The 14,010-nt window shown below is 37.5% G+C and overlaps 1 protein-coding gene across 1 annotated transcript in view; it reads right to left on the bottom strand.

The window, feature by feature from the left end:
- The window catches only part of HSD17B4 (hydroxysteroid 17-beta dehydrogenase 4), a 188,266-nt gene that overhangs the window by 62,112 nt on the left and 112,144 nt on the right, over positions 1-14,010 (bottom strand). Inside the window, exon 17 of the mRNA XM_075179291.1 lies at positions 8,028-8,093. Coding sequence (XP_075035392.1) covers positions 8,028-8,093 — 66 coding nt within the window. The remainder of the gene's footprint in view (positions 1-8,027; positions 8,094-14,010) is intronic.

Consider the following 14,010-nt stretch of genomic DNA (forward strand, 5'->3'; position numbering starts at 1 on the left):
GTTTAGGTGGAAAATTAATGATCTCCCTCTATGAAACCCTTCAATTTAAGCTCATATTTCTGCTGAAAATTCAGCTTGTTTTGAAACTAATAGTAAAAATGATTTGTCTCTTTAGACACTGTGTGCGGCCCAAAATGTAGTTATACCATCAACATTTATTTATACAGCGCCAGCAGATTCCATAGTGCTTTACAATTGGGAACAAACAGTAACAAAACAATACTGGGTTATACATACAGACAGAGAGGTAAGAGGGCCCTGCTCGCAAGCTTACAATCTATGGGACAATAGTTTGATACACAAGGGTAAGTGCTACATCATATTGCATATTTGTCCAACTAGAATGCAAAGTTTACAAAATATTTAGTGGGCTGTATGCTCAGTCACACAACTATGTTGGTCAGAGGGTTGTTGTCTTGTGTTAGCTGTGTAGAGGGTGGTAATACAGTAACCTAGGGAGATTAAGAGGGTGGTAGAGGAATATTATAAGTTTGTCTGAAGAGGTGGGTTTTCAGAGAGAACTTAAAGGTTTGACGGCTAGAGGAAAGTCTTTTGGTGCGAGGGAGTGAATTCCATTAAGTGGGTGCAGCCCAAAAAAAGTTCTGTAGCCGAGAATGGGAGGAAGTGAATGAGAGTGGATGAGAGACGCAGATCTTGTGCAGAAAGGAGGTGTCGAGTTGGGAGATATTTTGAGACAAGTGAGGAGATGCATGTCGGTGCAATTTTGTTGATGGCCTTGTATGTTAGTAGAAGATTTTTATATTGGATTCTTTGAAAAACAGGCAACCAATGTAGAGACTAACAGAGTGACTCGGAAAATCAATCTAGCCGCTGCGTACAAAATAGATTGTAGGCGTTCGAGTCTGATTTTCGGAAGACCAGTAAGGAGGGAATTATAATAGTCAATGCGGGTGATGATGAGCGCATGAATTAAGGTTTTGGCAGTGTCTTGTGTGAGCTATGTACTTATTCTCGAAATGTTTTTTAGATGTATGCGGCATGATGTAAATATAGAGCTGATGTGGGGAACAAAGGAGAGTTGTGAGTCAAGGAATACACCTAGGCAGCGGGATTTATGGTCATGTTGTCAACAGAAATAAGAAAGCTTCTTTTGTTGGGTGGGAATATTATTAATTCTGTTTTTGAAAGATTGAATTTGAGATGGCGAGAGGACATCAAAGACGAAATGGCAGAAAGACAGTCAGAAATGCGAGACAACACAGATGGTGAGAGATCAGGAGAGGATAGATAAATTTGTGTATCATCCGCATTGAGATGATATTGAAATCCAAAGGAGCTTATTAGTTTTCCAAGAGAAGTGGTGTAGATTGTGGTACTTCAACTGATTAAGGAAGCGGAGTGGAGATTGCTCCAGAGAAATTAACACTGAAAGAGCAATTAAATAGGTAGGATGAAAACCAGGATAGGACAGTGTCTTGAAGACCTAGGGATTGTAGGGTCTGTATGAGGAGAGAGTGGTCAATGCAGCAGAAAGATCTAGGAGAATTAGAAGAGAGTAATCACCTTCAGTTTTAGCAGTGATCAGATCATTGGCAACCTTGGTCAGCCTCTATGGAGTGTTGAGAGCGAAAGCTTCATTGAAGATGATCTAATAGGTTGTTTGCAGAAAGGAAACATGTGAGACGAGTGTAGGAAATTCTATCAAGAAGCCTGGAGGGGCGTGGGAGCTGAGAGATGCGGCGGTAATTTAAGAGAGTTTGGGTCAGAATTTAGTTTTTTTTAATAGGAGTAATCACTGTGAGCTACGGGGTACATTGATTAGTATTGCCTCCTATAACAAAAGAACCTACAGGATATTCAGTAAATCACAAGCAATGTTTACACATTGATTGTGCGCTATATGAATAGCTGCTGCTGATGATGATGATGATGATTGGCTGAGGACAATGGGCTTGTGACGAAGCAGTGAAATGTTACTGTGGAACTGTTCCAGTATGTCCTGGTTGAGAGGGCAGAGGGCATGATGAACAATGCCAGTATGTTCAAACATTCAATGACTGCAAGGACTTGCTGGGACTGCTAGTACCACAGTAGTAAATAATATATATATTTTTAAGCAAAAAAAATAAAATTTACTTAAGTGAGCTTTTACTATTCATTTCAACATGCAATGCATTTCTATGGGCTTTCTGCACCCATTGAAATTAATAGAAAATATAATTTATCCAACTGGTTATCAGACAGGTTATCTCGAAAGTCTAAACAACCAGATTATTTTTGAAAATTTCCGTCGTGATTTTGCAAATTGCTCTTTAATAGATTCCCCTGCTCTAATATTCACATTGCAGAAATAGAAGATTTCTGCGATTGTATGATGCATGACAATTTTTGTTTTTGGAGGTTTAAAAGGGGGGTATTTCATTGTGATATGCCTTTAGTAGATTAGCAGCATTGCAAGCAGACATGTAAATCATAAAAAATAAAATATCATATTTGGTCACAATTATCATTTGCTAAATCTCAATTAATATAAAAATAAATAAATCTCTGCTTGTATAAATTAAATCAAGTTATCATGTATACCCACTGAAGTTAGAAGGTCACTTTGACCAAGTAGAAATGGAACTGGCATTGGCCATACGCTTCCTTAAGTCCCATAAGTGTCAGGACTCTATGGATTCTCTAAAATACATTCTGAAAAAACTTTGCACCACTTTTTATACACTAACTAAACCAATCAGTTCCTTTCAGGTGGATAGCACTGTCCAAAAAGAGTGCTGGAAGCTATGCACACAGCAATAACCAAGAAGGGTATAGATCCTACTGACTGCCATATTTATCATCCTATTTCTGTACTTAATTCAGTTTTGAAGAGCTATGCTAAGGTTCTGACTTCAGACTAGACCCCCAGTTACCCAAACTGAGCAACAATGACCAGGTGGTGCTTGTACCAAACTGTCAGGCTCTGGACAATACCAGGTGTACTATTACCATTATCCAGAACTTGGACCGTGGTGGTCTCCCAGCTATTGATCTCACCTTCAATGCTGAAAAAGCCAGAGTTAAATGTAATTTTTTTCCCCTAGTCTAACGCGTACCATGGAAGATAAGTAATCATATAATCTACGTCAGAATGTGCAATTTATACAAACATAATTTAGTAAAAATAAATGAATGAAGTCCACTGCTGTGTAATATAAATACATATTTGGCGCAATTGAAAAGGTCAAGGATGCACGGGGTCCAAATAAAGAATTGGGGCTCTTTGTAGACTAGAATGAACTACCAATTTACCAATTCTGTCAATGTCTGTCAAGGTAGAAAAGGAGCAGGAAAATGATCCAAGGGTCCCTGGAGAGGCTATCATATTAATAACAATTATCATATTATCAGTACAAACAAGGGAAGAGAGAAATTATGAGATTTTGGATTTGGACAAAAAAAAAAGTACTTAAACCAGTGGGAATGATTGACATAGTTGTAAATAAGGTTTCACTTCTGTGAATATCTCTCACAGATGCTGAGTTCTAGATATAAACATCTGCTTGAACAACTGGGAATACTAAAATAATGAATAAGCTACAGCTATGTCTAAACATAGAGTGCTATTCTTGTAGCATTCTTCCTCAGACTTGAATGCTTGTCGTTTTTCTGTTGCTGCATTAACACTAATTAGCTGATAGCCTGTAGCAGTGATATCACCAGGCGAGGTTTGTATGGAGTGCAAGACTTTTGAAAAGATACAGTGGGACTGTGCACAGCACAATTCTTAACCAAAACTGTTGACATTTTATTTTTGTAACAATCAGTACATAACCTAATGCCTATTTGTTTCACAATTTGTCCCAGTAATGACAATATCTTGAGATTAGCAAGTTACTATGTAGCATTTGGATTGGGGTAAGGAAACATCCCTGTTACATAATAAAGGATATCTGCGCATAGGACAGGGCAGTACAAATAAAAACACCACACAACACACTGGTTTCCAGCAAACATCATTTTCCTCATTTACAGAAGTAAATATGAAATCTGGCTATGCTATGTGATGGTCCAGGTCAGCCACTTCAACTGAACACATATTAAATACAAATGCTGTGCTATGATCGGTTCTGATACATTGGGCACACCTTCGGTATTTTACAGTCATGGCCAAAAATATTGGCGTCCTTTCACTCTTTTTCAATGAATTCACATTTTCGTCTAAACATAAGTTAAAATTAACATCAGTATTTGGTTTCCATAATTCTTTCTCTGCTTTACAGAACCTTTGTTCTTTATTCGGAATAGAATACTATGTACCCTTTTAAATCAGAAAAGAAATGGCATTGACACAATATCATCATCATTATTTATTTACATAGCTCCAGCAGAATCCGTAGCGTTTTACAATTGGGAACAAACAGTAATAAAACAATACTGGGTAATACATACATATAGAGAGGTAAGAGGGCCCTGCTCGCAAACTTACAATCTATGGGTATTTGATAGCATAGCCCTTGGCCAAAATAACTGCAATCAATTGTCTTCTATAGCCATGGATGAGCTTCTTGCACCTCTTTACTGACAATTTGGTCCACTCATCAAACTGCTCCAGTTCTCCCAGATTTAAAGGGTGACTTCAACCAACTGCTGTTTTCAGAACTCTTCACTAGTGTTCTATGGGATTTAGATCTGGACTCATTATTGGACACTTCGGAGCAGTCCAGTATCTAATCTTGAACCATTTCTGGGTGCTTTTTAAAGTGTGTGTGAGGCCATTATTCTGCTGGAAGACCCGTGACCTTCGATGAAGACCCAGCTTTCTGTAACAGGGATCAATGCTGCACTCGAAAATCTGACACCAGGCACGTGTTCAAGCCACCTAGCGCCAGATGCAGCTCAGTGAACCCCCTCGATGTTTGACTGTAGGGAAGGTGATCTTTTAATTTTGCATTCTGTAAACATAGGGATGATGTATTTTATCAAAAAGCTCTGGTTTGGTCTCACCTGTCCACAGGACACTCTCAGAGAAGGAATTTGGCATGTTCAGGTGTGTTTTGGAAAACTCTATTTAGGCTTTCTTATTTCTCTCTAAGCAGTGGGGCCTGTCTAGGAGTCCTACCATTTAACACCCCTTTCATTGAGTTGGCAATGCGAGGGGCATAGCTTGTGTTTAAAGGTCAGCTTGAATCTGTTTGGCAGTTGATCGATGTGATATATCCAAATTTTGAACAAAACTGCTCTGCAGTCTTTGATGAAGTTTCTCTTGTGGCCACATCCAGTCAGGTTGCATACAGTGCCACGGGCCTTAAGCTTCCTGATAACATTACATACAGTGGAAATAAGAACATCAAGGTCTTTGGAGATTGATTTGTATTCTTGAGATTGTCCATTCTTGTCCACAATCTTCTGTCTGACCTCCTCAGACAATTCTCTGGATTCCTTTCTTTTCTCCAGGCTCATTGGGTACACCGTGACACAAAATAAGCAAATGTGTAATTTTCTCTATTCAAACTTGTTTAATGATTTAATATTATACTGCAGCACCTGCCACACACCACAGCTGAGTTCAGTTTCAAAGTGAAGAAGAAATCCAATTGTTTCTAACTACTTCTAAAAGGTGGCTATAATGTTATCCAGACCATTAAGGATGTGTGTGTGAAATAAGCTAAAAACTTTTCTGTTTTTGTGATGTAATCTTATTGTGGTCCTCAACTTACTTGGTAAGGAGTGAATGTGTAATAAGGATATCTGCAGGCTTTTAGTCATCACTAAGGGCAATTCACCTCTTCGCCACTGAATTCAATATTTATGGATTGCGGATATACTAAGAAAGTGGATAAATGTAGATGTATCTAAATATCTGTTTATCTGGGACTTGTTGAAGATCCATATGGTTGCTTGCCCCAATTTATTAATATTTTTACCCCCCCCCCCCATTCCTAACATTCCTTATCGACGCTTATTGCAACAGTAAGGAAGGTTGTTTTGTGAACATTTATTAAAAAATTAAATCCATGACAGCCTCTCTGATAAGGAGCTGTCCATGCGAAGGTGTCTCCTCCCATAGGTAACACAAAAGTAAAGTTATGCAGCTCTCTTACCAAGCGCCGGAGAGTAACAGAGCTTTCCTTCCTTCTGCACACGCTCCGTTGAAAGTTTGGGCATTCGCATTAAAGAACCTCCAATAGTGCACCTCAAACCACTAGTGGAGGAGAGTGTGCAGAGCTGCTTGGATCATCATGAACCACAGTAGAGTACAATCTACTAATATTATAAAAATGTTAATATAAAATAAAATGTATTTAAACATATAAAATATTTTTTTTTAGATGTAAAAGTCTGTTATTTCAGTTACTCAATTTCCAGGGAGCTGCAACATTTACCTATAGTATAGCAGCTTGATGATATTATCTAATAATTATTTAATAATTTAACAATTATTTAACAGTCCTTGTAGTCATGTTCTTTTTTTCTGCTTGTTTGGTTTGCAGTGGAACAAAACCCAAGAAATACAAATACATGTGGATGCCAAATTAGGTTTCAATAGTTTTCTTTTAAAAAATGGAACAATAGAGGACGCCAATATTCTTGGCATTCAGGACGCATCTGTACGAACTTCAGTGTAGGTTGTATATTTAATAATGTATTTGTTAATGAATTGCTGACCTGGCAAACATAGGCTTTTACATTTATATCTGGTTCTTACATCTCTTTGGCAAAAAGTTTAAGTAGTGCAGAGCAGTTGTCAATTAACACCACTTCAATCTTAAACTGACAGATCATTCAAGCACAGACTCTGTGATCCCAATTAGTTACTAGGTGATTACTTGGATTGACACAGAAAACTGCTCATCTCTGCATATTTCAAATAGATTTTTTGCTTTTACTGGCTCCATCCTGAAACATGTGCTTACATGATTTAATGCCGTGAATGTAAATGTAAAGAACCAGTAGTATGGGCCACTTTGCAATGATTCCCCCCCAAAAAAAATAATAAAAAAAATACAAAACATAAAAATCATACAAAACAAATATACAGTGGTTATTTTTTTCTTGCTGATTGTACAGCTGCATTTTTCAAGTTTTATCACATATTTCTTCCATGATTTCAATTGAATGGTGTAAAGGTCGATGCATAAAAAAGACACGTTTAAAAATAAAAAAAAAAAGTGAGATATGATTGAGCTAAACATGGTAAGAAAACTGAAACAACTTGTCAAATACTAGATAGAGTTCCTTTATATGTAAATGGTCAATAGCAATTTCCCAACTGACTTGAAACTGTGACATTTCTTTTATAGACCATTATGAATTTAGGCTCATTAGAGCTGTATGTTTAATCATCAATTGTGTAATATATTATGTTCTGATTGAGGCTGTCTGGGACATGAAGTGGAGGTCACTGGCCGTAAGTGTCCAGATATCACAAAACATTTCAGAGCCAGCAACATAGACAATCACTTCAGGTATAGGTAACATAGCAGCTTAACGGCTGTCGGAAGAGGTCCAGCAATTCCCAGTTTACTTCTATTACTGGGCTGTCCAACTGCAGACGTAGCTAAGATGTGGTTCTGGTGCTACCCGAATATTGATCATATTACCAAATAATATGATCCACAAATAACCATATTAATTTAACAATTTTCTATTACGTGTGATTTATATGTGTCCTTGATTAACAGTGAACGAATGCAAGGCATACGTCCATCAAAGCTCTTAGACATACTCACATTACAGAATGATGGCTTAGACAACAGTGTACCCTTCCCTCACATGAAAATGCTTCCACAGCTCCCAAAGTCTTTTATTTCTAAACCACTGACCATTTCATCCATACCAAAGTGTACATCCTATCTGTCTAAATGAATCACTCACTAAAAATGACAATTCTAAAATGAGCATTAGTTAATATCTATTGCACAGAGCCTTCCCCAACCACATTGTGAAAGTGTGTGTCTGAGAAGCAATGGATAAAGCACACAGAGGGATATCAATTACATTTATGTTACTGTAAATAATGTATTCACTGTAAACTTCTTGTATAAAGGCAGTTGCATTAAATGCACAGCATGAAATCATACCTGGTCTACAGTAGTAGTGTCACTCACGATGGCATCTGGGGGGCGACTGGGTGGATTAGCAGTTGCCTAAAAGAAATCAACGAAAATTAGGGTTTAGAAAATATTTCTACAAACAAGAAACAATAAAAAAGCAAAAACTCATAGCAATAGTCTTCCCATTTCAGTACGGATACATATCAGTTTGGACAAATTTACTAAAATGGCTTTTCCAGCCCAGCTTTTGTTAGATATGTTCCAAGTGAATGTAGACTACTTACTAGTGTAATGTCTTTCATGCTGATGCTCGGTTTAGCCTCTACTGAAACAGTTGTTGCCATTGGAAATGTCCACGAACAACGGATTATGCATTTCATAACCACAATGTCAGCCTTCTCTGGCTACCACTGAGAAGCATTTATAAACTGCATGCTATGGTAGCATACACAAAACAAAGACTATATTCTGGGAGATGCAGTGCAGCAGCCAGTCACCGGAGTTCATATACATGAACTCTCATTTTTAATATACAGTGTTAATACAGTTACAGTGTTAATACAGTTAACGGCTGTGGTGAAGGAAGTGAATTTCACTAAAAATACAAGGTGTCAATCATTTAGGACCCCTATCTGGAGAGCACTAAGTTTTATTTCATTAATGAAATCGAAAAACCCTTTAAAGTAATGTGTTAAACCTTATCTAAGGTAAGTAGTATATCTGCTATACATTCCTTTAATTTTCCAATATGAACAGAAAAATACAGCAAGGAATCTCATTGTCATGACATCTTCCCCAGTGGTTTTTTTATTCCCTTTTTTCTTTATTGGTTACAAACAAGAAATTGCAATACACATAACGACATGAAAAATAGAAAAACAAATAAATGGCTTTTTCAAAAAACTCAGAGGGCAGCTGCAAAAATATGATATAGTATAGTGACTTTTACTGCAAGAAATAAATGATTATGACCCTGATACTTAGCTAGGAAATGGATGCGTACTAAAATATAGAAAGAAAATGCTTTCTGTGTGCCTGGGAGATCTTTAAAAAATGAACCTGTAGAGATACATATTACTGATAACATATATTATTACTTTATTTAAAATGGTTTAAAAAGCAACATAATACCCCTAAGCACTAATGAACAGAAAAGGTTTATCCTGCAGACACGCTACGGAATCTGCTGGCGCTGTATAAATAAATGATGATGATGATGATGATTTAATTCATATTAACCCTCACAGTTTTTGTTCCCACCATCATGACAAATCCTGCCTACTCCTGGCCGATTAAAAACATGCTCTATAAACTTTCGCAGAAAATAACTGTATAAGGCAAATGCACCGAGAACAACCTACTTTTTAAACACTTTACTGCCACTGTACGCAGCTTGTCACTTCTTGCCTATTAATTGGCTGCATAATGCTGCATTTGTTATTATCAGATTTGATTTTGCGGTTTTAGCTAGTGTAGCACTGTGGTCTGTAAACATCTGGCTCCAGCCAAAGCCACCAGATCTCATTAAGCTGTAGTTTACTTGGCTCAAGCATCATTAAAACCTTTTATTTATAAGCAGTCACAAAAGTCGTCAGCACTGTACAGTCAGTACAACAAATCATCCACAGAAACAGAACAAGGACATCCGAGGTTGACAAGGAATGTGTAGACATGAGACAGAAAGTAGAGCAGGGATTGTTTATGAGAGCTTACAAACGAGAGGGAGAGGGTAGTGCGAAGACAATATGAGACAATAAGAGCTAGAGGGACAGGATGGTCGCTGGTAGTGTGTTGGATATGTCGTATCTGGTGGGGGTGGGAGAGGCTACAGGGAAAGTGGGTATGACAGAGCTCTTGATGAATGACGGGGGAGAGTCCGGCTGGGGGAGGGGGTGTGTACAGCGTTGGGGAAGTCTTGGTAGCAATAGTGAGAGGAGGTGATCAGTAAGAAGGTAAGGTGCAGGTCAGAGGCAGATCTAAGAAGTATAAAGGAGAGTATGTTTTGATGACGTCTGAGACTAATGAGGGAGATGCGTTGGTGAGGACCTTGTAAGCTAAGTAAATGTAAAAGAAGTGAATAAAAGACTGTCTTAAACACTTCATGAAAGAACATAATATAAAGTTGGATTAGCCCAGCTTAAAGAATTAGCCATGGAGTTCTCACCAAAGCATCATACTGAACCACTATTTTGGACATCACACTCAATCAACATTTTGAGGGACATAGCGTTGATAAAAAAAAAGTGATAAAAAAAAAAGTGGCACACAACTTTCCTTTTCTTTGAAGCGCAAGCCCTGGCATTCGTCTCTGGACTCTAACCTCCTCTCACCGAACAGGCTATGGGTATCCTGTACATTGGTAAGGCTCATATATCATCCCTTAGTACATGAGTGGGCATTGTCATAGACTACGCTAGTTAGTTTTCTGATGTGGCACTACTTTCCAATATAATATATAGGATTCACACTCAAGAGCACCAATGAACTCTAACTTGGCGCATTAAATAATAAAAAATCATTATTAATAATAATTTAAAAATCCATAGCACCCTTGTTTTGTCTATCCGGCACTGTATTTTCGCCATTTACTGCTAACTACCCAAGTCTTACTATTTATACATTATTATGACAAAAGGAGGAATGACAGACAAATACAACCAACGGCTATAAATCAGAGTCTAAGCATATTAGACTATCCAATGAAGCTTTTCAAAACGTAGGTGTCTTATTACTAAGGAGGGGTAGCTACTGCTATGAGGCATCAGTACTCATCACAACACCTTATGACAGGGCAGTGCTTACTAAGGAGTGCTTGCTGAGCAATAAGTATGAAACTCTAAGTTGTACCAAGGTAAGCATTGCCAATAACAATATCTGCAATGGTGCCTCCTACTAACTTGTGATAAGCTATCAAGTGGCTAAGGATGGAATAAAAACCTGAACAATATAAGACAAAAATAATTTGTTCACAGCCTAGTGCTATAAACCCTATCAACCAACGCATCATCATCATTTATGATTCCGCAGCGCGTAGGGTCATTTTTTGATAGAAGCCAATTAACCTACTAGTATATTTTTGGAGTGTGGGAGGAAACCCACGCAAACACATACAAACTCCACACAGATAAGGTCATGGTCGGGAATTGAACCACTTAGCCACCGTGCTGCCCATACGCATGATGTGGGTGTCCCCTTTCAGCTATGGGAGGTGGCGCAATAATAACAACTATACTTAAAAAAAAGTGTAACAAACAATTACTCCATTTACTTATACAATGCAGCTTTACCTTACACATCAATCTTGTTGTAAAGCATAACGCTGCAAATAACATACATTTATTACACAATTTACTGAAGTAAATGAATCGATACGTAGAGAATGTAGTTAGGAGGGAAAGTATCAACAGTTATGTACATGAAATGGGTATGGTTATAGAAGAATGCTTTATGATTATATGACCTGGAAAAAAAAGCAGATTTAGCTGCTGTATTAATAGCAGATGGAAACACAATTATCTGAAATAACGTTGGCACACAGTTTTGCGATGCAAAAATAACATTCTTGAGTAGATAAACTATTTAAATAAAGATTACATATTGAAGTTTAATTGGGGGACCTTTGTTCATTTGCCCCATAAAGGAAGGATGTGTTGATAAAATGAGTTTCTCTATTCCCTGTGACAGCAAGATAAAACCTGCTGGAGTGTATTTTAGGCCTGTGAACTGCTAAATTAAGTTAAGCACATATCCAGAGCGCATACATAATATAAAATGGAAAATGTATGACTGCACTTCTGCAGATCTAGAATATACGGATATCCATCCAGCAAGATATTTTTCACTTTGCCACATAAAATAATTATATTTTTATGTAATGTACACCAGGGGGTTAATTATTCTATGTATTCTTTATTACTTTCATTTATTGGATAATAAAAATGATAACTCTGCCTATCACAGCTTATTAAACTGAATTCACAAGTCACAAAGAACTTTGGTGATTACATATGTGCACCAGGTTCCAGTATCATCAAATTTGTGCCTCAGGGGTGCGATATAATTCTAATACACTGTGTAGGGTAAAGTGGTAAAACATCCTAAGACAGAAAATAGTCGCTTTTGCCAAAGCTACTACAGTCCATGTTTTAAATATATTTGGAAATTCCAATATATTACAACAATACTAATGATATTATGATTATCTATTTTTAATAACCCTGTCGCCAACATTCTAAAGTAAATATTATCTTAGAACTGCTGCTTGTATGTGTCAGCAATTACAGGAAAAGCCACATGCCCAACATATGACCGGTTCTTTATACCCAACAGGCAACATAGTGGCTACTGTCAAATTCCCATAGACAGTTGGAGGGCGGCATGGTGACTACAATACTTTGCCTCTAAACTGGCTACAGACATTGGCTCATTAAATGGACTTTGTATTTCAGTCTTTGCATACTGCAAAAGTCAGCTTATAATAGTTTTCAGTTACACTAAAAATACTTGTATCCTTTTCTATTTATCCATATTATAAGCTGCTTGTCATTGTGGTGTTCACTTGTTTTATATCACTATCGGCGAACTTGCCCTCCTGTACAATGATAGCTACATAGGTATCTTACCAAAAAACTCTGATGACTACCAGATAGATTTTATGTACTGCAGACCTGCCTATAAGCAAGTACATTGAGGGAAGTAACTGTATAATTATTATATATAATTAATGCAAAAATACATTGACACTTGGGAGCAGTATAAAATAAACCAAAGTTTTATTAAATAAAGATCCAGCAGCAACAGAGATAAAGCTTCTTTGTCTTAATCTATTTAATAGACTTCAAATATAATCTATAATTACAGAGCAACTGTGTGGCTGTGTGTCATCGGTCACAACCTCTGATAGATATTAGATGAAGTCTCAAATTCTCTGTCAGTAACTGACTCCAAAGAATGGAGGAGAGAATTGTCTGTTATAAAAGAAGAATTTACTAGAACTGCTGGAATACTTTAAAGCAGTAATGGGCAACATGACATACTTCAGCATACGGCCCTCTGACCTTCAAACGGTCGCACCTTAAGTTTAATAGAACCTTGGCACCCCAAAATGCCCCTACTGTACATGTCCCTCACTTGCTTCAAAATTCTATCACAGGCTACAAAATGTCACCACAAGCACTCAGTCCCCCACTTGCCATAAAATGTCCCCCACATTTGCTCATATACCACATGTACTCTAAGACTCGTCCACATGCCACTCAGACCTCCTGGCATACACTCAGAGCTCCCTAGTAAATGCCACCCAGACCTCCACACATTACTCTTAGATCACCCCTCATGCCATCCCTATACCACTCAGTCCGGAACCCACAGTATGCAGAAAAAGGAAGGAGAGAACACCTCATTCTCCAATTGGATATGCTGTGTAACCTTCCTACAGTGTGCAGAGCAGGTCACGAGACCCAGTAGCCACTCTGTATTAATATTTGCTTTTTTACAAAGCAGACAATAAGAATGAACGGGAAGTTCAGTCTTATTGTCTGCTTTATCATGAAGCAGAGTATAAGTCAAAGCAGAGCACAAACAAGAGGGCAGCAGGTGACATTTTGCCGGGTCACCTTCTGACTTCCACTGCTTTAAACAGACCAATAAGAAAAAGGGTCTATTCAAACATGTTCACAACAGTAGGCATTTAAGGAAGCATATCTGGTAGCACCAAATATAGTATTCTTATTAAAGCATTTTTAAATATTTGCAGTTTTGCAGATAGCTACAAACATAAAAGCAAAATAAAAAAATAATATAAAACAAAAAAAAAAACGAGAAAAAAACGCTGCAGTTGTATTGAATTAAAGTTACATTTTGCACAGACTAATTCTAAAAAAAAAAGTATGGGTCTTTCTGTGCCTTTATTACATAACTCTGTGGTGAAACAGTATGAATAATGTTTGTAAAAGTGGAAAAAGTCACACACCTATCAACAGGATGCTGATGGCTATTATTAGTTGCCAAG

This window comes from Mixophyes fleayi, chromosome 1, assembly GCF_038048845.1.
Source record: "Mixophyes fleayi isolate aMixFle1 chromosome 1, aMixFle1.hap1, whole genome shotgun sequence".
NCBI classification, from domain to species: Eukaryota; Metazoa; Chordata; class Amphibia; order Anura; family Limnodynastidae; genus Mixophyes; species Mixophyes fleayi.